The 27,042-nt window shown below is 44.5% G+C and overlaps 1 protein-coding gene across 1 annotated transcript; it reads left to right on the forward strand.

Moving 5' to 3' along the window:
- The first annotated feature begins 20,975 nt into the window (after positions 1–20,975).
- Positions 20,976–26,774, forward strand: LOC130284993 (uncharacterized). The gene is made up of 2 exons (XM_056536023.1): positions 20,976–21,472; positions 26,276–26,774. The coding sequence occupies exons 1-2, from the start codon at positions 21,086–21,088 to the stop codon at positions 26,618–26,620; spliced, it is 732 nt and encodes a 243-aa protein (XP_056391998.1). The 5' UTR covers positions 20,976–21,085; the 3' UTR covers positions 26,621–26,774.
- The last annotated feature ends 268 nt before the right edge of the window (positions 26,775–27,042 follow it).

The following is a 27,042-nucleotide window of genomic DNA, read 5'->3' on the forward strand; positions in this document are numbered from 1 at the left end:
CGCTCCTTCTCTTTTGAGCCCTGTAGTGTGCCCGCAAAGCACTTAACATCCACATATGGGGTATTTTCTGACTCAGAAGAAATGGTGTTACAAATTTAGGGGTGCTTTTTTTCCTATTACCCCTTGTGAAAAAAAAAACTGGGGTAACACTAGCATTTTAGTGAAAAAAATCTAATTTTATTTTCACGTCCAACTTTAATGAAAATTTGTCAAACACCTGTGGGGTGTTAAGGCTCACTGTACCCCTTGTTACATTCCGTGAGGGGTGTAGTTTCCAAAATGGGGTCACATGTGTTTTTTTTTTTTTTGCGTTTATGTCAGAACCGCTGTAACTATCAGCCACCCCTGTGCAAATCACCAATTTAGGCCTTAAATGTACATGGTGCGCTCGCGCTCCTGAGCCATGTTGTGCGCCTGCAGAGCACTTTACACCCACATATATTTCCAAACTCAGGAGAAATTGAGTTACAAACGTTGGGGGTCTTTTTTCCCCCTTTTACCTCGTCTGAAAATGAAAAGTATGGGGCAACACCAGCATGTTAGTGTAAAAAATTTATTTTGCTGGTGTAGACCCCAACTTTACCTTTTCATTAGGGGTAAAAGGAGAAAAGCCCCCCAAAATTTGTAGCACAATTTCTCCCGAGTAAGGAAATACCCCATATGTGGCCCTAAACTGTTGCCTTGAAATACCACAGGGCTCCAAAGTGAGAGAGCACCATGTGGATTTGAGGCCTAAATTAGGGATTTGCATAGGGACGGACCCGGATGCAAGCATTACACTTGCCTCTGCAACCAAAATACCCTACGGTATTGTTTCCCAAACAGGGTGCCTCCAGCTGTTGCAAAACTCCCAGCATGCCTGGAAAGTCAATGGCTGTTCGGCAATACTGTTGGAGGCTCTGTTTTTGAAAAAGTACATTTTACATTTTTATGGGGGGGAGAACTGTGTAAGGGTATGTGTATATGTAGAGTTTTACTCTTTATTTTGTAGTTTTGAAACAGCTGGAGGCACACTGGTTGCGAAACACTGAGTTAGGTAACAAACCCTAACCCAGTGTTTTGCAACAAGTGTGCCTTCTGCTGTTGAAAAATGTTAACTCTCAGCATGCTCTGACAGCCGAAGGGCATGCTGAGAGTTGTAGTTACGCAACAGCTGAAGGTACATCTACAACTTCCAGCATGACGTTTGTCTGTCTGTGCATGCTGGGAGTTGTAGTTATGCAACAGCTGGAGGCACACTTTTTCATAGAAAAAATATGCCTCCCAGCATGCACAGACTGCCAAAGGGCATGCTGGGAGTTGTAGTTGGGCCTCCAGCTGTTGCGGAACTACAACTCCCAGCATGCCCTTTGGCTGTGCATGCTGGGCGTTGTTGCTAAGCAAGAGCAGGAGGCACAAGCTTACCTCCTGCTGCTTCCTCAGTCGCCGCCACCGACTCCGGTCCTGGGGCCCTGATCCTGCCGCCAATGCCGGGGATCGGGGGCCCCCGCTGCCGGTGTCAACTCCCGGCACCCGCTCTCACCCTCCAGTCTAGGGGTCGAGCAGGTGCCATTAGTGACACCACCCAGCAGGAGTCCTGATTTGTAGGCCAGTACCGGCCGACGAATCCGGACGATCGTGAGGTGGCACCAGTGCCATCACACTCCTGCTGGGTAAGGGTGATTGGTGCTGTCTCGGACAGCTCCAATCACCCTTTTATTCTGGGTCACCGGAGACCTGATTGACTCAGAAACGTGATCGCCGACATGGGGGGTCTCAGGACCCCCCCAGGCATTGGCACGGGATGCCTGCTGAACAATTTCAGCAGGCATCCCATTCTGTTCACCGCCCGGTTACCAGCGGTGAGCGGAAATGCCGAGGGCATACTGGTATGCCCTCGGTCCTTAAGTCCCAGGACACGAGGGCGTACTTGTACGCCCTTGGTCCTGGTGGGGACCTAGCCAGCCCCTTGCCTTCGGCTGCCCCTGTACTTACTCTCCCCTATTGTACCCTCACAAGTCAACCTCCATCCAGCATTAATAAGTCTTTGCTGTTTTTTGGTGCAATTTACTATTACCTGTGATCATCACAGCTAAGAACAGTCTTACGGCCACATATCATCTTGGGCCCTATATGTTTCTCCATGTTCTAAATGCATAACACAAGTTGTATTCACCAGATGTTATTGTGAAAACAGTTTGGTCATTCATATATCGACTTCTACCTCTTCGGTAGTGGCAGGAGTTAACCTTGGGCTTACCCTAGGTAGACCTTTTTTATTCCAATGTTGATACATTGGGGGAGATTTAACAAAACCTATGTAGAGAAAGAGTGGTGCATTTGCCCATAGCAACCAGATTGCTTCTTTCATTTTTAAAGAGGCCTGTGCAAAATAAAAGAAGCAACCTGATTGGTTGCTATGGGCAACTGAACCACTTTTCCACTTCACAGGTTTTGATAAATCTCTCCCATTGAGGGTATATTATGACTTGTAATTGAGCAAATCCTCAGTGTACTGCTGACCTGGCAGAAGTCCAAAATCAGGAAACGCAGTCTGGAGTGCTGGGGGGGGGGGTGCGGGGTGCAGCCTTATCCAATCATAGCTCATCTCACTCTGCACTGCTCTGGGCTGTGTGTAGCAGAGTGAGGGAGGAAGGTCTCCCCTGTATGGCTTCAGATGATGTCACACCTGCTGGGTAAGGCCCCTTCCTTGTCTGTGAATCTGACTAAGACTGAGCAGAAAATACAGAGAAATATCAAGGTAGAAAACTGAGAAATAATAAAAATAAAGGCAGGGGGTGGTTTACCATGATGGGGTCATTATAAAGTTTTAACAAAGATCATGAGAGGTACTCTTTAAAAAAAAAAAAAAAAAAAAAAAAAGGTCTCTTATTTTGTGCCTGGAAAGTTGGAATTATTACTTACCGATAATTCATTTTTCATGAGTTCATCATGACAGCACAACTATGAGATTGTTCCCTGTAGCTCTAATAGGAACAGGAAACACAGAGAGGTTAAATAGGCCCCTCCCCATCCACCCTTCAGTGATTTTAAGTTAACTAGAGCATAAACAATACTTCTATAATACTTATCCACATTGAAGGGCAGGAATTAAAGGGTGATGTCATGATGAACTCATGAAAAACGAATTATCGGTAAGTAATAATTCCAACTTTTCATTTACTCATCATGACAGCACCACCATGAGACATACCAGATAAACAGGTGACTTACCGTAGCTTGCAACACCTTCCGTCCAAAACAGAGATTTTGGGAAGATGTTACATTCAACCTATAATGGGTTGAAGAAGGTGTGCGGAGATGGCCATATTGCTGCTCTGCAAATCCGTTCAATGGAGGCTGAGGCTTTTTCGGCCCAGGAGACAGCTAGCGCCCTAGTTGAGTATGTGCAAAGACCTTCAGGAACTTGTTAATCGGAAGACTTATAGGCCTCCTGGATAGCTATCTTCATACATCTAGAAATACTTTTTTTTTAAGCTCTCTTGCCCTTATTAGGCCCTTGAAATTGAATGAAAAGGTTAGAATCTTTTCTCCAAGATATTGTAGTCTCCAAGTAGTGAATAACACATCTTCTAACATCAAGGTTATGTAAGACTTCTTCATTCTGATTTTTTGGATTATTGCAGAATGAGGGCAATATAATATGTTGAGACCTGTGAAAATTAGTGACCACCTTTGGAAGAAAAGCTGAATTAAGTTTGAAAGTAATCCTATCGTCCAGGATGATACAATATGGTTCTTCAATAGAAAGAGCCTGGATTTCTCTTACTCTTTTTGCTGAAGTGATAGCAACTAACAATGCAGTTTTGCAGGTCAATAATTTAATAGAGGTCTTGGATAATGGTTCGAAAGGATGTTTTGTTAAGGCAGAAAGAACTAAATTTAGATACCATGGGGGAGTCAAGTTAGATATCTTAGGTTTTTATCTACAAATAGCAGAAAAGAAAAAAACCTTTTTATCCATTTATGTTCAGCTACAGAGGTATCCTAAAGTAGCATCCCAAAGCTGCCATCTGAACTTTTAAAGGTATTGATAGAAAAACCTTTTTCGAACTCTTCTTGGAGAAAGTCTAGTATTCTAGGGATGTCTGGGTTCAAAATGTCTGGGGGTGGGGGGGAACCACTGACTTTGCAATTTTTCTTGCTGGCAAACAGATCTATTTCTGGATTCCCCCAAACTCTTACCGGTGACTGAAAGACTTGGGAATTTAGTTCCCATTCTCCTGGATCCACGTGGTTCCGGCTTAGGAAGTCTGCTTCCTGATTTTCTACACCCCTCAGGTGTACGGATGTAAGGGAAAGAAAATGTTTCTCTACCCATATGAAAATTTTTGAGGAGAGATCTCTTAGAGGAGAATGTCTCGTCCCCACCTTGATGGTTGAAAAAGGCCACTGTGGTTATATTGTCCGAATATACCTTCACTTGATGGTTTTTTTAAAGAGATATTCAGAAGCTCTTAATGCCATTAAAACGGCCTTCAATTCCAGAAATTTCGAGGAGTGGCATCAGGTTTTATGAGACCATGAACCTTGAAGATGAAGGTGCTCGATGTGAGCATCCCAACCCCAAAGACTCGGGTCTGTTGTCACTGCAACAGCAGGAGAAATGATCCAATGAATTCCCATAGAGATATTCTATGCTAATGAGGCTTTTACCTGATGTGGTATCTGTAATTTCATCTCTAGAGACAGTTGGGATCTGTCCCACACTTTCAAGATTAGGGATTGAAGGGGTCTCGAATAGTTTTGAGCCCAAGGTACTGCTTGTATACAGGATGTCATTGATCCTGGGACTGACATGGCTGTTCTTATGGGAAAATAATTTCTCTGTACTAGATCTTTTAATTTCAGCTGGAGGGAGAAAATCTTGTCTTCTGGGAGAAAGGTCTTCTGTTTCTACGAGTTTAGAATCATGCCCAGAAATGTCTTCTTCCTTGCTGGAATTAAGCCTGACTTCTGCCAGTTTATGATCTAGCCGAGGTTTTGAAGACAAGATAAAGTCAGAAGAAGCATTTCTTTTGCCTGGGCAATAATCAGTAAGTCATCCAATAAGGAATTATTAAAATTCCTTTTTTGCCTCAGGTGAGCAATCACCTCTACCATTACTCGGGGCGGAGGATATTTCAAAAGGAAGGGCCTGAAATTGAAAATGAAGGGTAGAGTGATTGTATTGAATTGCAAACCTGAGATATTTTTGGTGAGAGGGATGAATTGGTAAGTGGAAGTAGGCATCTTTTAGATCGATGGTACACATCCAGGAGTCTCTTTGTATCAGAGGTATGGCTGTCTTCAGGGTCTCCATCTTGAACCTTTTGTAAGAAATAAACTTGTTTAGATTTTTTAGATTTATAATTGTTCTGAACGTGCCATTTGTCTTGGGCACCAAAAATAGATGGAGTAGTGACCCAGACCTTTCTCCAAGAAGTTCATTTAAGGTGTCTGATCCGAGATTTGTAAAACAAAATCTTGGAGGAGGAAGGCTGATAAACTCTATTCTGTATCCCTGAGATATGGAATTTAGAATGAAGGGATTTTTTGTGATCCAAGACCACTGGTGACTGAACAGAGACAGCCTTCCTCCTACAAGACTGTCATTTTTCTTTATATTCTTTGTTCCTATTAAAAGGAATACAGGAATATGGGTGCACTACTGTGGTAGATGTATACAATGACATTGGCTATCCCTCAACACTGATGTTAAAATTGAGACATTCGCCAGCATATCCTTATATGCTGCCGTAATTGCCCACTGGCCCCTGTTTTGCTTATCACGCACAGGTAGGATTAGTGTTGGGTCCCGCGCCATTTTGAGAAACCTTGGCGTTTGTGTGTGTGCTCTGGTATGTCCTTTTATATAAGGATATGCTGGCGAATGTCTCAATTTTAACATCAGTGTTGAGGGATTAGCCAATGTCATTGTATACATCTCCCACAGTAGTGCACCCATATTCCTGTATTGTATTATTCTAATTGTTACACATCCACACCGTCTATCTGGTGTAGGATTCTATTGTGGCACTTGTAGTCCGCTGCAGGCATCCTCCATTGTATGCATTTTTATGCTGGGGATCGCCCCTAGCAACGGACTACAAGGGCAGGATCTGCTCCCCCAGTATAAATGCACAACCGCATTTGGGGTTGAGCACCTCCAGCCATTTGAGACCACGTTTTTTGTTGTTTGTCCTATTAAAAGGAACAACATTTTTTATTTTGTTTAGGTTTTTTTCTGGATAGGGAAATCTTTTTTCCTGTCAGCCATCTGTTCCAGAATTTGTTCAAGGACCGAGACAAACACAAGATTACCCTGAAAGGGGATGGCACCAAGTTTAACATTAGAGGTAGAGTCACCTTGCCAGTTTTTAACCCATAGTGCCCTTCTAGCAGAGTTGGGTAAGGCAGTGGCTTTTGCTGCAAATCTAACCGATTCAACTGATGCATCCACCAAGAAGGCTGTGGCTAGTATCAACATTGGGATGGAAGATAAAATACTTTCCCTAGATGTTTTGTTGACCATATGGCTCTCTAACTCCTCTAACCAAATGATTAGAGACCTGGCTACAGTAGTAGCCGCAATATTGGGGCTGATTAAAGCCGATGAGGCTTCCCAGGATCTTTTTAGAAGACCATCCATTTTGCGGTCTAAGGTATCTTTAAACTGAGCCGCATCCTCAAATGGAAGCGCAGTACTTTTAACAACTTTAGAAAGCTGTACATCCATTTTTGGAGGCTCACTCCACAGATTTACTTCATTGGGGTCAAAGGGGAAACGGTTGCGAAATTCTTTAGGAATCTGTAAGCGCCTCTCCGGAGCCTGCCACTCATCTGTAATAAGCATTTTAATGCTATCATGAACCAAAAAAAACTTTAGTTTTTTGAGGTTTCAGACTAGCAAATATTCTGTCCTGGACGGACATAGGTCCTGGAGTATCTATTATATTCATAGCACTTCTTACAGTGGTAAGTAAGGCTGCTTTCACACCATAAAAATTCATCCGTTACAAACGTCTGTTAGAAAAGCCCTGGTAAAAGGCCGTTAAACAATCCCATTAAAGTCTATGGGATTTTTTGGTTATCCTTTATGATCCGTTATAGTCCGTCATGAATAACAGCCGTTAGTTGTGACGGAAGAAATAACGGCACATGCACAAATTTTTCTTCCGTCACAAGAAACGGGTAAATTAACGGCCGTTATTTTTAACATTGAAGTCTATGGCTGACGGATGAGCCTTTATGTCATCCGTTTGAACACAGTTTATTAGATTCGTTATTACTTCTGAGCATGCTCAGAAGAGGTGACATCAGCAGACTCCTGCAGTGCTGAGGGAGGACTACTACTCCCATCATGGAACAGACTTGTTTCCATGATGGGGGTAGTAATTCCCCAGGGATGCAGGAGTCTGCAGATAGCTGGGGAGGCTAGATTAGTGTTTGTACTACAACCCCCATCATGGAACAGAGTCTGTACCATGATGATGGTTGTAGTACAGGGGCTGAGGGATTGATCGCACCGGGTTTCACTTCTGAGACACCATACGATCAAAAGTTATTAAGCAGGGGAGCGGGCGGCATGGTCCGCAACCCTGCGATGTATCAGTGTGTTTTAACTTTCACTTTTGAATCCCCCAAGGGGAGCCCTGAATGGCCGATCAGGGCTCTCAGCGAGAGATTGAAAAATGAACTTTGAGAGTAGCAGGGGCCAAAGAGCACTGTGGGGGGCAAGATATATAGTGCTGCAGGGGGGGGGGGGCAGACATATAGCCTATATATCTAGCCCCCCAGCAGCGCATTAGATATGACCCCCGCTTGCGCATTAAATATATACCCGCTGGCTCATTAAATATATACCTCCCGCCGGCGCATTAAATATATACCCCCGCAGCGCATGTATATGTGCCCTCGCAGCTCTTCTATATACACATGCCCCTACCGCTGTATGAATGAAAAGTATTTCTATTAGCAGCGCATAGAGCCGGCTCCCAGCACTATGCGCTGCGGATAGAAATACCTTTCATTCATATGGCAGCAGGTGCATATGTATATAGAAGCATACACATGCGCTGCAGGGGTATATATTTAATTCACAGGCGGGGGGTCCTATCTAATGCGCTGCTGGGGGGCTAGATATATAGGCTATATATCTGTTCCCTCTGCAGCCCCCCACAGATCTTTTAATATAGATATGGCCCCTGCTAATCCCAAAGTTCATTTTTCAATCTCTCGCTGAGAGCCCTGATTGGCTCCTCAGTACCGGCCATTCAGTGCTCCCCGCGGGGGATTCAAAAATGGGAGTTAAGACACACTATACATCGCAGGGTTGCGGAGCATGCCGCCCGCTCCCCTGCTTAATAACTTTTGATCGCATCGGGTCTTAGAAGTGAAACCCGGTGCGATCAATCCCTCAGCCCCTGTACTACAACCCCCATCTTGGAACAGAGTCTGTTCCATGATGGGGGTTGTAGTACAAGCACTAATGTAGCCTCCCCAGTTGTCTGCAGACTCCCGCAGCCAGGGAATTTCTACTCCCATCATGGAAACAAGTCTGTTCCATGATAGGAGCAGTAGTAGTCCCGGCTGTGGGAGTCTGTAGGCAGAGGTGTTTGGCCATACATGAGAGATAAGGGGTCTAAACAGATTAATATTTATTCAGCCGTTAGCACCCTTTATTTCATCCGTTATTAAACGTCCATTTTTACACAGAAAACAGACATTTAATAACGGATGAATGCTCATAGTGTGAAAGCAGCCTAAGATATCTGTATCTTCAGAAGAAAAATAATATTTTTTATCATCCCTCTTAGGAGGAGTGTCTTGAATTTCACCCTCTTCTGCAGAGTAAGTAATACCGGAATTCAAATCTTCATTAGAATCAGAGTCCAAAACAATAGCCGTTTTTTGCTTTTTTGGTGGAGGAGGTTCAGCCACAGGTGTATCAGGAGTAACGGGAGCTGAAGAACTAGGCAGTGCAGTAGCTAGGGCAAACTGTACTTGTTGGTTTATAAGTAAACGAAGCTCATCCATAAAGCGCGGAGATTCTTGGAAAACTATTTTGTCAGTGCAGGCTTTACAAAGGGGTTTAGGATGGGTATCAGGTAGTGCAACTGAACAAATTCCAAATTTTTGGGACTTAGATTCCTTAGAAGTTTCTTTAGAGGATTCTGTTTCATTTGATTTCTTCGGGGGCCTCCTTGTCTCCCTAAGTGGGAAAAGGAATTCCCATAAGAATCAAGGCTATATGCTACTTCAGAGAGTAGAATATAGGGAAAAAAAAGCAGCATCGTGCAAGCAATATGGTGCTAATCCCAAAGAAACCACTGCTATACAAAACACCATGTGATACATAAGTAAGAAGCAGTACAGAAATAAGTGAAGCCCCTAAGGGCCAGCTACTCACAGTTAATGCTGATGCCAAGCGCTCCAGATGAGCAGAGCGGGGGGCAACAGACGCATCCATGGTTCACAGGGATGCAGGATGGAACACAGGAGCAATTTATACCCCTCCATCCAAATTTGGTGCCCCTCCACACTTCCCTGGTGTTCTGGTGGGTGCCGCCATCTTGGGGGAGGGACTTCCGGTCCCCAGTGTTACATTCTTATACTGGTCAAATTAAATTTGACACAGTCAGCACTGAAGAATAAATTACGCACGTTACGTCAAATTAACCCCTTAAGGACAATGGACGTACTCCTACGCCCCCGTTTCCGAGTCCTTAAGGACCGAGGACGTAGGAGTACGTCCTGTCCTTTCCCGGCCCCCCGCCGCTAGCCGGAGGGGAGCCGGTGCCCGATGCCTGCTGAAATCGTTCAGCAGGCATCGCGGCATATCGCCCAGGGGGGTCATTATGCCCCCCCATGTCGGCGATCGCCGCAGATCGCTGGACAATTCAGTCCAGCGATCTGCGGCGATTCCGGGTCAATCGGGTCTCCAGTGACCCGGTGACCCGGAATTACTGGCTGATCGGGCCGTCAGAGACGGCCCCGAACAGCCAGAGCCTGCAGGGGTGAGGTGGCACTGGTGCCACCTCACGATCGCCCTGATTCGTCGGCCGGATTACCGGCCGACCAATCAGGGCGCCTGCTGCGGGTGTCACTCCCGCACCCGCTCCGCCCCTCTTCCGGAGGACGTGAGCGGGTGCGGGACGTGCACCCCTGGTGCTGGGGACCCCGATCCCCGGCGTTAATGTTGGGATCGGGGCCCCAGGAGCGACGACAGCGGCGGGACTGACCTGTGGGGCGATCAAGCAGCAGCAGGAGGTGAGTGACAGCCTCCTGCTGTTGCTTAGCAACAGCTCCCAGCATGCAAAAAGGGCATGCTGGGAGCTGTAGTTATGCAACAGGAGGAGGCAGACCACCACAACTCCCAGCATGCACTTATGGGCATGCTGGGACTTATGGTTTTGCAACAGCTGGAGGCACATTCTTTCTATGGAAAAGTGTACCTTCAGCTGTTGTGTAACTACAACTCCCAGCTTGCACAAACAGCTTAAGTGCATGCTGGGAGTTGTAGTGGTGCATCTGCTGGTTGCATAACTACAACTCCCAGCATGCCCGTTGGCTGTCGGTGACTGCTGAGAGTTGTAGTTTTGCAACAGCTGAAGGCGCACTGAGTTAAGTAGCAAACCAGTGTGTCTCCAGCTGTTGCATAACTACAATCCCCAGCATCCCCAGCCAAAGTAGTATGCCTCCCGCTGTTGCATAACTACAACACCCAGCATGCCCTTCCGCTGTCTGTACATGCTGGGGGTTGTAGCTTTTGCAACAGCTGAAGGCACACTGGTTGCAAAACACTGAGTTTGTTGCCAAACTCTGTGTTTCACAACCTGTGTGTCTCCAGCTGTTGCAAAACTACAACTCCCAGCATGCACTGATAGACCGTACATGCTGGGAGTTGTAGTTTTGCAACAGCTGGATGTTCCCCCCCCCCCCCCCCCCCCCCAATGTGAATGTACAGGGTACACTCACATGGGCGGAGGATTACAGTAAGTATCCGGCTGCAAGTTTGAGCTGAGGCAAATTTTCTGTCGCTGCTCAAACTGCCAGCGAGAAACTACTGTGAACCCCCCGCCCGTGCGACTGTACCCTAAAAACACTACACTACACTAACACAAAATAAAATAAAATAAAAAGTAAAAAACACTACATATACACATACCCCTACACAGCCCCCCTCCCCAATAAAAATGAAAAACGTCTGGTACGCCACTGATTCCAAAACGGAGCCTCCAGCTGTTGCAAAACAACTACTCCCAGTATTGCGAGACAGCCACTGACTGTCCAGGCATGCTGGGACTTTTACAACAGCTGGAGGCACCCTATTTGGGAATCACTGGCGTAGAATACCCCTATGTCCACCCCTATGCAATTCCTAATTCAGGCCTCAAATGTGCATGGCGCTCTCACTTTGGAGCCCTGTCGTATTTCAAGGCAACAGTTTAGGGTCACATATGGGGTATCGCCGTACTCGGGAGAAATTGTGTTACAAATTTTGGGGGGTATTTTCTGCTTTTACCCTTTTTAAAAATGTAAAAATTTTGGGAAACCAAGCATTTTAGGTAAAATTTTTTTTTTTTTTTAACATATGCAAAAGTCGTGAAACACCTGTAGGGTATTAAGGTTCACTTTACCCCTTTTTACGTTCCCCGAGGGGTCTGGTTTCCAAAATGGTATGCCATGTGTTTTTTTTTTTTGCGGTTCTGGCACCATAGGGGCTTCCTAAATGCGGCATGCCCCAGAGCAAAATTTGCTTTCAAAAAGCCAAATGTGACTCCTTCTCTTCTGAGACCTGTAGTGCGCCAGCAGAGCACTTTTCACCCCCATATGGGGTGTTTTCTGAATCGGGAGAAATTGGGCTTCAAATTTTGGGGGGTATTTTCTGCTATTATCCTTTTTAAAAATGTAACATTTTTGGGAAACCAAGCATTTTAGGTAAAACATTATTATTATTTTTTTTTACATATGCAAAAGTCGTGAATCACCTGTGGGGTATTAAGGTTCACATTACCCCTTGTTACGTTCCCTGAGGGGTCTAGTTTCCAAAATGGTATGCCATGTGGTTTTTTTTTGCTGTCCTGGCACCATAGGGGCTTCCTAAAGGTGACATGCCCCCCAAAAACCATTTGACGCTCCTTCCCTTCTGAGCCCTCTACTGCGCCCACCGAACAATTAACATAGACATATGAGGTATGTGCTTACTCGAGAGAAATTGGGTTTCAAATACAAGTAAAAATTTTCTCCTTTTTACCCCTTGCAAAAATTCAAAAATTGGGTCTACAAGAACATGCGAGTGTAAAAAATGAAGATTGTGAATTTTCTCCTTCACTTTTCTGCTATTCCTGTGAAACACCTAAAGGGTTAATACACTTATTGAATGTCATTTTGAATACTTTGGGGGGTGTAGTTTTTATAATGGGGTCATTTATGGGGTATTTTAATATGAAGACCCTTCAAATCCACTTCAAACCTGAACTGGTCCATGAAAAATAGCGAGTTTGAAAATTTTGTGAAAAATTTCCAAATTGCTGCTGAACTTTGAAGCCCTCTGGTGTCTTCCAAAAGTAAAAACTCATAAATTTTATGATGCAAATATAAAGTAGACATATTGTATATGTGAACCCAAAAAATATATATTTTGAATATCCATTTTCCTTACAAGCAGAGAGCTTCAAAGTTAGAAAAATGCAAAATTTTCATTTTTTTCATCAAATTTTGGGATTTTTCACCAAGAAAGGATGCAAGTTACCATAAAATTTTACCACTAAGTTAAAGTAGAATATGTCACGAAAAAACAATCTCGGAATCAGAATGATAACTAATAGCATTCCAGAGTTATTAATGTTTAAAGTGACAGTGGTCAGAATTGCAAAAAACGCTCTGGTCCTTAAGGTGTAAAATGGCCTGGTCCTTAACCCCTTAAGGACTGAGCCCTTTTTCACCTTAAGGACTCGGACATTTTTTGCAAATCTGACCACTGTCACTTTAAACATTAATAACTCTGGAATGCTTTTAGTTATCATTCTGATTCCGAGATTGTTTTTTCGTGACATATTCTACTTTAAAGTAGTGGTAAAATTTTTTGGTAACTTGCATCCTTTCTTGGTGAAAAATCCCAAAATTTGATGAAAAATTTGAAAATTTTGCATTTTTCTAACTTTGAAGCTCTCTGCTTGTAAGGAAAATGGATATTCAAAATAATTTTTTTTTTATTCACATATACAATATGTCTACTTTATATTTGCATCATAAAATTGATGAGTTTTTACTTTTGGAAGACACCAGAGGGCTTCAAAGTTCCGCAGCAATTTTCCAATTTTTCACAAAATTTTGAAACTCGCTTTTTTTCAGGGACCAGTTCAGGTTTGAAGTGGATTTGAAGGGTCTTCATATTAGAAATACCCCATAAATGACCCCATTATAAAAACTGCACCCCGAAAGTATTCAAAATGACATTCAGTAAGCGTTTTAACCCTTTACGGGTTTCACAGGAATAGCAGCAAAGTGAAGGAGAAAATACACAATCTTCATTTTTTACACTCGCTTGTTCTTGTAGACCCAATTTTTGAATTTTTGCAAGGGGTAAAAAGGAGAAAATTTTTACTTGTATTTGAAACCCAATTTCTCTCGAGTAAGCACATACCTCATATGTCCATGTTAATTGTTCAGCGGGCGCAGTAGAGGGCTCAGAAGGGAAGGAGCGTCAAATGGTTTTTGGGGGGCATGTCACCTTTAGGAAGCCCCTATGGTGCCAGAACTGCAAAAAAACCCACATGGCATACCATTTTGGAAACTATACCCCTCAGGGAACGTAACAAGGGGTAATGTGAACCTTAATACCCCACAGGTGATTCACGACTTTTGCATATGTAAAAAAAAAAAATGCTTGGTTTCCCTAAAGTTTTACATTTTTAAAAAGGGTAATAGCAGAAAATACACCCCAAAATTTGAAGCCCAATTTCTCCCGATTCAGAAAACACCCCATATGGGGGTGAAAAGTGCTCTTCTGGCGCACTACAGGTCTCAGAAGAGAAGGAGTCACATTTGGCTTTTTTGAAGGAAATTTTGCTCTGGGGGCATGCCGCATTTAGGAAGCCCCTATGGTTCCAGGACAGCAAAAAAAAACCACATGGCATACAATTTTGGAAACTAGACCCCTCGGGGAACGTAACAAGGGGTAAAGTGAACCTTAATACCCTACAGGTGTTTCACGACTTTTGCATATGTAAAAAAAAATAAAAAAATTTACCTAAAATGCTTGGTTTCCCAAAAAATTTACATTTATACAAAGGGTTAAAGCAGAAAATACCCCCCAAAATTTGAAGCCCAATTTCTCCTGATTCAGAAAACACCCCATATGGGGGTGAAAAGTGCTCTGTTGGCGCACTACAGGTCTCAGAAGAGAAGGAGTCACATTTGGCTTTTTGAAAGCAAATTTTGCTCTGGGGGCATGCCGCATTTAGGATACCCCTATGGTGCCAGGACCGCAAAAAATACCCACATGGCATACCATTTTGGAAACTAGAGCCCTCGGGGAATGTAACAAGGGGTTAAGTGAACCTTAATACCCCACAGGCGTTTCATGACTATTGCATATGTAAAAAAAATTTAAAAATTTTTACCTAAAATGCTTCTTTTCCCAAAAACTTAACATTTTTAAAAAGGGTAAAAGCAGAAAATACCCCCCAAAATTTGAAGCCCAATTTCTCCCGAGTACGGCGATACCCCATATGTGACCCTTAACTGTTGCCTTGAAATACGACAGGGCTCCAAAGTGAGAGCGCCATGCGCATTTGAGGCCTAAATTAGGGATTGCATAGGGGTGGACATAGGGGTATTCTACGCCAGTGATTCCCAAACAGGGTGCCTCCAGCTGTTGCAAAACTCCCAGCATGCCTGGACAGTCAACGGCTGTCCGACAATACTGGGAGTTGTTGTTTTGCAACAGCTGAAGGCTCCGTTTTGGAAACCATGGCGTACCAGATGTTTTTCATTTTTATTGGGGAGGGGAGGGGGGCTGTGTAGGGGTATGTGTATATGTAGTGTTTTTTACTTTTTATTTTATTTTTTGTGTCAGTGTAGTGTAGTGTTTTTAGGGTACAGTCGCACGGGCGGGGGTTCACAGTAGTTTCTCGCTGGCAGTTTGAGCTGTTGCAGAAAATTTGCTGCAGCTCAAACTTGCAGCCCGATACCTACTGTAAGCCTCCGCCCATGTGAGTGTACCCTGTACATTCACATTGGGGGGGACATCCAGCTGTTGCATAACTACAACTCCCAGCATGCGCTGACAGACTGTACATGCTGAGAGTTTTAGTTTTGCAACAGCTGTAGGCACACTGGTTATGTATCACGGAGTTTGTGACCTTACTCAGTGTTTCAAAACCAGTGTGCCTCCAGCTGTTGCAAAACTACAACTCCCAGCATGTACGGTGCATGGTGTAAGGTGACTGCTGGGAGTTGTAGTTTGCAACAGCTGGAGGCACACCGGTCGTGAAACACTGAGTTAGGTAAAAAAAAAAACTCTAAGTTTCACAACCAGTGTGCCTTCAGCTGTTGCAAAACTACAACTCTCAGCAGTCACCGACAGCCAACGGGCATGCTGGGAGTTGTAGTTATGCAACCAGCAGATGCACCACTACAACTCCCAGCATGCACTTTAGCTGTTTGTGCAAGCTGGGAGTTGTAGTTATCCAACAGCTGAAGGTACACTTTTCCATAGAAATAATGTGCCTCCAGCTGTTGCAAAACCATAAGTCCCAGCATGCCCATAAGGGAATGTTGGGAGTTGTGGTGGTCTGCCTCCTGCTGTTGCATAACTACAGCTCCCAGCATGCCCTTTTTGCATGCTGGGAGCTGTTGCTAAGCAACAGCAGGAGGCTGTAACTCACCTCCTGCTGCTGCTCCATCGCAGGCTGTCCCTCGCCGCCGCCGTCGCTCCTGGGGCCCCGATCCCAACATGGACGCCGGGGATCGGGGTCGTCTTCCCGCACCCGCTCACGCCCTCCGGAAGAGGGGCGGAGCGGGTGCGGGAGTGACGCCCGCAGCAGGCGCCCTGATTGGTCGGCCGGTAATCCGGCCGACGAATCAGGGCGATCGTGAGGTGGCACCAGTGCCACCTCACCCCTGCAGGCTCTGGCTGTTCGGGGCCGTCAGATACGGCCCCGAACAGCCAGTAATTCCGGGTCACCGGGTCACTGGAGACCCGATTGACCCGGAATCGCCGCAGATCGCTGGACTGAATTGTCCAGCGATCTGCGGCGATCGCCGACATGGGGGGGCATAATGACCCCCCTGGGCGATATGCCGGGATGCCTGCTGAACGATTTCAGCAGGCATCCGGCTCCGGTCCCCAACCGGCTAGCGGTGGGGGCCGGAATTCCCACGGGCGTATGGATACGCCCTGCGTCCTTAAGGACTCGGGATGCAGGGCGTATCCATACGCCCTGCGTCCTTAAGAGGTTAAGGGGTTAAGTAAACAATCATACATTTATTTTAGGCTCATAGACAAATATGGCAAACAGAACAAACTAGTAAATCTTATGTAAATAACAGTTCTTGCTTAAGTATTACAATAATGACATTAGGAAGTATAGCATGTTCTCAGAACAATCTCACCAACTGAGGGTTGTGTGGGCTGGATCCATCATGGAAAGTTCATCTAAGATGGCTTCCTCCTTCATCAGACTGGTTGGCTCCGCCTCCTTCCTCTTAGCTTGGCTTGGCTTACTTCAATGGTCTTGCTTCATCCTTGGTGCTTCTTTATTGATGCTTCCATAATGATGCAGTCTTCTTTTATACCATACTTATGAGTGTGTTCTTTACATATGTGGGCATGGTTATACTAAGTCTTATATCCATACATATACTTATCTCTATATATCTCCTCCTAGTGGGTTGGTTTGAGTATATCTTAACTAATGAGTGTATACATTATGTCATGCTTAACTTGCATACTGATTGGACATTTCACATATATGGTACTGCGGTACTGTTTCAACCTTCACTATTCTTAGAATAGTATAGTGTGTTATGCATACCTCAGCAATTCTATCTATAAGTATTCAGCTATAGCTTAACTGTTCCTAAAGGTCATGGCATCTATTTTAGGTTTGACTTTTGTCAGCCATCTTGTATACCCTTGCATAAGTTATATTGTATATTAATCATTTTAACACCCAGCCAATGCCAGAGCAGGCTGGTGTGTGCGTGTGACGTCACACACGCATGCTGCAACATCAGACGCGTGCGCTCTGGCATCATGGAGCCCGGAACAGCCAGGGAGAACAAGGAGACAAGGTACAAGGAGAACTGAGACCGGCCTGTACAGGAAGGGACCAGATGGCAGCAACCCCAAGGAGGCATGACCTGGTGCAGCACAGGGGTAGGGAGACGCACCGTGCCTGAAACCCCCGCGGCCTGGCAGCCCTGTCCGGAGCAGAAACCAGCCCACCAGAGGTAAGAACCTCACCGCTCCATGTATGCTCCTAGGAACAGAAAACGCTGAGGGGTGGATGGGGAGGGGCCTATTTAACCTCTGTGTTTCCTGTTCCTATTAGAGCTACAGGGGACAATCTCATGGGGGTGCTGTCCTGATGATGAAATGACATTGTAATTGTAATATTTTGTAAATAATTGTAAACAAATACAACATTCAAAGTTGTAAATGTGCGGCTACCAGAGTATAAAAAATGATGTTTTTTAAACCAAACTCAGACAAGGTTTACATACAAACAGTTCTGCTAACAAAATAGCTCACAAGCTGTGAAAAAGACAAGCAAGATTAATGGCAGATCTGTCCCCCACCTACACAGAAGCTTCTCACACCACTGACTACACCAGAGTGATTGTTCTTTATGTGGTGCGACAAATTTACGAATCCCAACATAAATTTGTCGCACATACACCGCCTCTACACATTCAAATCCTGTTAATGGAAACTGTGCCCCTGTATAGCCTTATGTCCCCCATAGATAAATGTCCCCCATAGTTTGCCATAATAACACCAAATACATTTGGCCATTTGTGAACCCCCCCCCCCCCCCCCCCTTTTTATGGCATGTACACAGGATGTGCCATAAATATCTGATAAATGTGGGGCCCCTCCTCTGAGACCTCTGGGACCAATCTCTATTCATCTCTAACGGCTGATTCCATGACTACCATAGAACCGAATGGAGAAAGCTTTGGCTATGTATGACTATGTTTTCATTCATTCCCCACCTGGGGGGCATCAGGCCGCAGCTGCAGGATAGGTGATAAATGTACGATTACTGGTACCCCAGGAATCCTAAGAACTGAGTCATGTGTCTCCCCATTCAGGGAAGTCTAGTCCTATATCCACATACTCCTAAGGAACCATCTTTTACCCATCTCCACACATGCACTCCTTTCCCCCATTATCAGCAGATACCTTCCTTTACACTTAGACTAGGGTCACACCTCGCAATTTTCCTGCAGCATTCTGCTTGGAATGTCCACACGGAAATTCTCCTGCAGCAGAGTCCTGTTGAGTTCTACGGGATTCTGCTGCAACGTGCACATGACAGAATTTCTGTGCCAGATGTTTCTGGCACAGAAATTCAGATTTCTGTGTCTGCACATAGAAAAAAAAAATGAAAATTTTTGTGCGGAGTCCGCATGGAATGCATAGCCGTCTATGAAACAGCACATGCCGGTGCCAGCATTCTCAAGAATGTCCACACAGAAATTCTCCGTGCGGACATTCCAGCGTGTGAACATAGCCATAGACCGGGTTCACATGGCAGAATGTCCATTCGGAATTCTGCATAAATCTGCCGCTCTGACATTATACAGCAGCAGAGTCCCTTTGGTTTCAATGGGATTCTTCTGCTTTGTTCACAATCAGGAAATCCTGATTCTGGTGTCTGCAAAAACACTGAAATATGTTCGATGTTTTTTGCAGATTCCGCAAGGAAATGCATTGCCATATATAAGGTGGCGCAGTTTTGTGCGGTCCTAGCACCGGCATGTTCTGCAAACATTCCACCATGTGAACATAGCCTTACAATACTTACAGGAGATGACTCCCCTGCCTTGTACATTTTAGAGGAAACTTGAGGAAAAGGTATGTGCTTCTGAGTAACACACAAATGCTGCACAGCATTTTTTGGTGAAATAAGGCCACGTCCAGATCTTATGAAACACCATACCCACTATGCGTTTTTCTGAGTTTTTGGTTTAGTGGCAGTTTTATCCGCAACATCCAAAGACATTATTCTGCAAATTAATATTTCTACATACAGCTGAGTGATTGCTTTAGTAATATTTATATAACTGTGATATATTTGTTATGTATTGTTCCTTGGCCACATTGTTTTCTTTGGCCAATCTTTCCTTTGTTGTAAATTTCTCAAAAAAAATTAAAATCCAATAAAAATTATTTAAACCAACCAAAGCATGTTGGGGCTATGGTGTTTCGTTTTGGACAAAATCTTAGCATTTCTCTCCCATAGAAGTCTATGAGAGCAAAATAAAATAAAAAAAAACACCCCAAAATAAAGAACCACCATGTGGGTTTAGCATTGGCTTTTCCTGGTATTTTTTCCTATTTTTTTCAATATAAATCCTTGAGTCACATGATAAAAGAATCACATGACTTGTCATGATAAAATTGCAGAGGAAAAAAGGCCAAAGAAAAAAATACGCCAAGACTAAAACCCACTATAAAAAATAAATAAATAAAACACAAACTTTTATCTTGAGTGAAAAATGACAGGTTTTCACTTGTTTTTTTCCCACCTAACCTAATGGCATTGTTTATCTATTGTGTGGCAGTAACAGTGCCCCCTGTACTGTAAAGAGATCTTACACATCTTATCCCCTATCAAAAGGATAGGGGATAAGATGCCTGATCGCGCGAGTCCCGCCGCTGGGGACCCCCGGGATCATGCACGCGGCACCCCGTCTGATTACCGACGACCACAAGGCTTGCATTGAGGGGCGGAGCGTGATGTCACACGGGGGCGGAGGCATGACGTCATGCTCCGCCCCTCAATGCAAGCCTGCGGGAGGGGGCGTGACATACAGCACCCCACTGATGTCTTGCTAGAAAATCCACTACTTTTACTGCCAGTCATTGGTATAGCCCCTTCTATCACGGTCAGACTGGGATGCCTTGTCCACCTGTAACCTTAAAGCATACTTGTCATATCACAGAAAAAAAAAGAATGCTTATATATATATATATATATATATATATATATATATATGTGTTACTCACTAGGTCATGCAGATTCTTTATATGTCTTTTTTGTGTCTAGCTTATGTATTTGGTTCACAAATCCCTCTGTTCTGCTGCTCACTTATTCTGACATCCACTGCTCAGGAAGGGGAATGTCTGAGGCAAGCACTGAGCCTGCCCTCACACTTCCTTCCTTGAGTATGCTATGCTGTGCTGGGTCTCCTCATCCAATTACTACTGCTCTGTAACCTCCTCCCCTCTGTTTTCATGCCGCAGTCTGATAGGATAGGAGTGAGCACAGAGAAGTCTTAGACCCGCCCTCAGCTGGGACAAAGAGGATTCTGAAGCCGAACAGGATTATAATTCATGTGCACTAGTGGTCTTTTTTGTAAACCATAAAATGGAGACACAGTTTGTTATGAAGTACATTAGAAAGGTTAATGTTTTGCCAAGATGTACAACATATTTACATGATCTGATAAATATTGTTTGTGGAGTCGAAGGACAAGCACAATGGTCATGCTGATATTATTATAAGGTCAAAATACACACTTTGACATCACAGCACAGGGGGAAAAAATGTTGATATCACAATAAAGCAATAATGCACATAGTGATGTCACAGCAGTTCACTAATTAACACTGTTGGGTAACAGTGGAAAATGTCAAGGATATAACAGTGATGTCACAGCACAGGAAGTACAAATTGTTAAGTCGCCTATGCAGCCATAGTGCCCATGTATTTAGTGTTTAGATAAAACTAACTAGGGGCATGGCTTGGCGCTTGCTGGAGATGGCTGCCTGAGTGCTGAGCTCCGTGGAACCACAGCTACTGAAGCGACCTGTGACCGCACAACAGTGATTTTTCCAGCTGAAAACACCCCACCGACGGGCACAATGTCCTACAGATACAGAAAGAGGAAGAAACCCGGCGTTAGGCTGCGCAATCTTACAGATTTCTACTCTGGTCCCGGAGCTCCGGGCTTCCAAGATGGCGCTGGTTCATCCTCTCCAGCGCGCTCTGAGGCTGCTGCTCCTAGAACAGCGCAGTGGGACGACGTTCTGCAGGAACAGAGAAGGAGATCATCTGCACCAGCTTCTTCCAGTGGCTCCCCGCGGGAGACATCCTTTACAGCTGCAGCTTTACAGCGACTCTCCCCAGGAGAGGGAGAAGGGGACCGCCGCTTCTCATCCCACTCTGCTCCTGCTTCCCCTCTGAGTGGCAGCCCGCTGAAGCAACGGCAGAAACTCCAGGAGGACACTGCAGCTGTTACGGAGGACGGGGTGAGTGTGCCTACTGCCTAGTTATCCGGGGCCCCTGACTGCCTTGTAAACCAGCCCACCTCTGACACCCCTGTTACAGATCTCACCCTTAAAAATATGCTACTTGCCCTCTACCAATCTATTCATGCAGACGTGGTTATGATGTTAAAACCTGTGAGGGCTGAGCTGGCTGAAGTACAGCAAAGGGTATCTCGCACTGAAAATAAAATGGGGGACTTTGCTGCATCTCATAACAAGCTGATTGATGCACATTATGACTTAGAATCAGAAGTAACTAGTCTCAGAGCTAAAGTGGCGGATCTGGAGGACAGGTCTCGCAGAAACAATGTGAAGTTCAGGGGGATCCCTGAGTCCGTTCCACCATCTGCCTTAAGGAAGTTTCTGCAAGATTTTATTAAATTGGTCCTGCCGGACTGTACCCAGCTTGATTTGGCCATCGACCAGGCTCACAGGGTCCCTAAGCCAACTCACCTCCCAGATGACATATCGCGAGATGTTACATAGTTACATAGTTAGTACGGTCGAAAAAAGACATATGTCCATCAAGTTCAACCAGGGAATTAAGGGGTAGGGGTGTGGCGCGATATTGGAGAAGGGATGGGATTTTATATTTCTTCATAAGCATTAATGTTATTTTGTTCCAGGAATGTATCTAATCCTGTTTTAAAGCTGTTAATTTTTCCTGCTGTGACCAGTTCCTGAGGTAGACTGTTCCATAAGTTCACAGTTCTCATGGTAAAGAAGGCGTGTCGCCCATTGAGACTAAACTTTTTCTTCTCCAGACGGAGGGAGTGCCCCCTCGTTCTTTGGGGGGGTTTAACCTGGAACAGTTTTTCTCCATATTTTTTGTATGGGCCATTAATATACTTATATACGTTTATCATATCCCCCCTTAAACGTCTCTTCTCAAGACTAAACAATTGTAACTCCTTTAATCGCTCCTCATAGCTAAGATGTTCCATGCCCCATATTAGTTTAGTCGCGCGTCTCTGCACCCTTTCCAGCTCCACAGTGTCCCTTTTATGGACAGGTGACCAAAACTGAACAGCATATTCCAGGTGAGGCCGTACCAATGCTTTATAAAGGGGGAGTATTATGTCCCTGCCCCTCGAGTCCATGCCTCTTTTTATACATGACAATATCCTGCCGGCTTTGGAAGCAGCAGCCTGACATTGCATGCTATTCTGTAGTCTGTGATCTACAAGTACACCCAGATCCTTCTCTACCAGTGACTCTGACAGTTTATTCCCCCCTAAGACATACGACGCATGCAGGTTATTAGTACCCAGATGCATAACTTTACATTTATCCACATTGAACCTCATTTGCCAAGTGGATGCCCAGACACTTAGTCTATCCAAGTCATCTTGTAACTTATGCACATCCTCTATAGACTGTACCGTGCTACAAAGCTTGGTGTCATCTGCAAAGATAGAAACAGAGCTGTTAATACCATCCTCTATATCATTGATAAATAAATTAAACAGCAGCGGGCCCAGTACTGAACCTTGGGGTACACCACTAATAACCGGGGACCAATCAGAGTACGAATCATTGACCACCACTCTCTGGGTACGATCCATGAGCCAGTGTTCAATCCAGTTACAAACTAAAATTTCCAAACCCAAAGACCTTAACTTACCTGTCAGACGTCTATGAGGGACAGTATCAAATGCTTTAGCAAAATCCAGAAACACTATATCCACAGCCATTCCTCTGTCAAGGCTTCTACTCACCTCTTCATAAAAGCAAATTAGATTGGTTTGATAACTTCTATCCTTAGTAAACCCATGCTGGTTATCACTTATAATACAATTATCCCCTATGTATTCCTGTATGTAATCCCTTATAAGTCCTTCAAACAATTTACCCACAATGCACGTTAGACTTACCGGTCTATAATTGCCTGGCGAAGACCTAGAGCCCTTTTTGAAGATTGGCACCACATTCGCCTTGCGCCAGTCCCTTGGCACAATACCAGACACCAGAGAATCTCTAAATATCATGAACAAGGGTACAGATATTACTGAACTTACCTCTCTAAGAACTCTTGGGTGTAGTCCATCTGGCCCTGGAGATTTGCTTACATTTATATCACTTAACTTACCTTGTACCATCTCTACATTAAAGGACAACTGTAGTGGTCAAAAATCCCTGCCCAAATGTTCCCCAAACAAAAGTTATACAATTCAGTCAATTAGTCCTATTTACCTATATGCAGCCGTTTCTGAGATATTAGAGTTGCCAGCATAGCCCAGTAGTCCTGCGTCCGTCCCCTATTCATTACATTGCAGCCGCCATCTTGGGGACGGAGATCTCTTCCTCCCAGCAGTGTTTGTGCTCCCCCTAGCCTCTGTCAGGTCCTCCCTGCTTATGCATATGCATGAGCGGGTGCTTTCTGGGGCAGCCATAGGCTCATCCTCAGAAACGCCCCTATCTGTAAGATTCAAGCAGGGGGAGAATGAGGACGTCCACAGCTCCTCCCCCCTCCCCTGCTCTGTCTACATAGGACCTCACTTATCACCGGGAGGATTCAAGTTTTCATGGGGGAAAACACAGAGCAAACCACAGAGCAGGGAGGGGGGGACGTGTGTGTGAAGGAGACATATTACACTGCACGGGCTGGTGGTGTATAGACTACAGGGAATAAATATCATACTGGAGATGATTCTGTGTGTGAGGGGGGGGGGGGGGGGACTACTGAATGACACATGCTGGGAGTTGTAGTCCCTGTTATGTGTATGTGTGTATGCCAGTGTTTCCCAACCAGGGAATGCTGGGAGTAGTAGTTTTGCAACATCTGGAGGCACCCTGGTTGGGAAACACTGGTGTATGAACTACAACTCCCAGGAGACTACAGAGATACAATATAGGTGTTGGTGAACTACAACTCCCAGGAGACTACAGAGATACAATAGAGGTGTTTGTGAACTACAACTCCCAGGAGACTACAGAGATACAACAGAGGTGTTTGTGAACTACAACTCCCAGGAGACTACAGAGATACAATAGAGGTGTTTGTGAACTACAACTCCCAGGTGACTACAGAGATACAATAGAGGTGTTTGTGAACTACAACTCCCAGGAGACTACAGAGATACAATAGAGGTGTTGGTGAACTACAACTCCCAGGAGACTCCTGATACAATAGAGGTGTTGGTGAACTACAACACCCAGGAGACTACAGAGATACAATAGAGGTGTTGGTGAACTACAACTCCCAGGAGTCTCCTGATACAGTAGAGGTGTTGGTGAACTACAACTCCCAGGAGTCTCCTGATACAGTAGAGGTGTTGGTGAACTACAACTCCTTTATACACTCAAACAGCAGAAAGCTGACACGGCATGCTTGGATGTATAGTCTTACAACAGCTGGAGTCACCTCTGCAACTCCAAGCATGCACATACAGCAGAAAGCTGACATGGCATGCTGGGATTTGTAGTTTTGCAACAGCTGGAGGCACCACTGGAATTCCCAGCATGCCCGAACAGCATATAAAATAACTGGGCATGCTTGGAGTTGTAGTTGTGAAAAAGATGGAGGGACCCCTATCAGGACAGTTTTATAGACAAACAATTATGTGTTTTTTTTTACCATTTTTCCTTTCACTCTCCACTCTCCACACTACAGTGAGCGCGGAGGCAGCTGCTTCATCACTGGACAGGAGCCAGCATGGGGAGGGGGAGATGAGCAGAAGGGGAGGGAGATGTGGGCGTTACAATATAATAATTTGCTTGGGGGGATAGAACAGGGGGAGGGCAGCAGCTTACAGGAAGTAAGCACAAGGCATGATGGGAGATGTAGTTTTTCTTTCACTTGTCCTCAGTAATTCATGTGCTGATAACGGGAGAACAACTGGGCCAATTTTGATGGGGGAGACATCGTTGGAAAGGTCTTTCAAAGACCTATTAAATGAGGTAAAAAAAAGTTTTTTTGCCCAGCACTGCAGATGTCCTTTAAGCCAGTTCAGTACATTACATGATGTGTTACCAGCACTGACCTGGCCAATGTCAGCTCCTTCTTCCATAGTATATACAGAACTAAAGAACCCATTCAGTAGCTCCGCCTTCTCTTGATCGCCTGTGACAACCTCCCCATTATCATTATTAAGGGGTCCTACATGCTCTGTCCTTGGTTTTTTTGCATTTATATATCTAAAAAAATATTTAGGATTAGTTTTGCTTTCTTTGGCCACCTGTCTCTCATTTTGATTTTTTGCTGTTTTTATTACATTTTTACAGATTTTATTAAGCTCCTTTTACTGTTTAAATGTTATCGCTGACCCATCAGATTTGTATTTTTTGAAGCCTATTTTTTTGTTGTTTATTGCTCTTTTAACATCATTTGTCAGCCATGTAGGATTTAGTTTTAGTCGTTTATATTTGTTCCCCTTTGGTATATATTTAGCTGTATAGTTATTTAGAGTTGATTTAAAGATGTCCCATTTACCTTCTGTATCAGTATTTGAGAACACCTCCCCCCAGTCTATGTCCTGTAGTGCAGCCCTCAGCCCAGGGAAATTTGCCTTTTTAAAGTTATATGTTTTTGCCTTCCCCGTCTGTCTTTGTTTTCTACATTTTAAGTCAAAAGTAACTATATTGTGGTCGCTATTACCAAGGTTTTCCCGCACAGTTACATTACCAACCAGCTCTGCGTTGTTGGAAATGATCAGATCCAACAAGGCATCACTTCTTGTTGGGTCCTCCACAAACTGGCCCATAAAATTATCCTGCAATAAATTTAGGAATTGTCACCCCTTTGTAGTTTTAGCCAACGTTCTCGCTCGCCTGCACTTTTTCCAGGTAAAAGACCAGTTGATGACAGCGGCCAGGAAGCTTCCACCTTTGCAAGGGGATTTTGTCAAGATCACCCTGTATACGGATGTGTCCGCAGCTACCTTGCAACAAAGGCGGGCATTCCAACCGATTACCTCAGTGCTGAGAGAACATAAAATCTTATACCGTTGGGGATTCCCGGTACGTTTATTGGTGCAAAGGGACAATGCTCTACATGTGATCCGATCGGTGGAGGAGGGGAATAATTTCCTAGCTAAATGGAAACTCGCTAGCAACCAAGTCTCTGCTAATCCGCGTTCCCAACCGTCGCGAGTTACATCTGAATGGCAAGTCGTTGGCTCGGTGAAATGAGGTCACCATATTGCAATTCCACGGACTTCCGTGCTCTCTTCAGGTTCCAGTACAAGTAAACTATGCTTCCTACCCCACATATATCTGCTCGTGTTAGCAGGATAATTTTTTCTTGTTTTCATCTAAATTCTTTTTGGATCGTTGTGTTTTGTTTGACTGTTTTTCATTACAGGTGGTCCTTTATTAGGGATGAATCGGGACTGTTGAAGATCCTTATTGCTTTGATGTATGGTATGATATTTTTTATAGCAGCAATTTACTGATGTTATGGTATTGAAAATTGTATCTTTAAATGTTCATGGGTTAAATAGCCCTTACAAGAGAGCAATGCTCTGGGCAGAGTCTAACAAACTGAAAGGGGATTTGGTGTGCGCGCAAGAGACGCATGTGCTTCTGAAGGATGCACAGAGAATAAAAAATGC

The sequence above is a fragment of the Hyla sarda genome, chromosome 8 (assembly GCF_029499605.1).
Source record: "Hyla sarda isolate aHylSar1 chromosome 8, aHylSar1.hap1, whole genome shotgun sequence".
In the NCBI taxonomy this organism is placed as follows: Eukaryota; Metazoa; Chordata; class Amphibia; order Anura; family Hylidae; genus Hyla; species Hyla sarda.

What these genes read in the sequence shown, in the direction of transcription:
- LOC130284993 (XM_056536023.1), top strand. Translation starts at nt 21,086, where the DNA reads ATGTCCTACAGATACAGAAAGAGGAAGAAACCCGGCGTTAGGCTGCGC. An exon ending in CAGCTGTTACGGAGGACGGG is followed by an intron (nt 21,473 to 26,275) that starts GTGAGTGTGCCT and finishes CACTTTTTCCAG; the next exon opens with GTAAAAGACCAGTTGATGAC.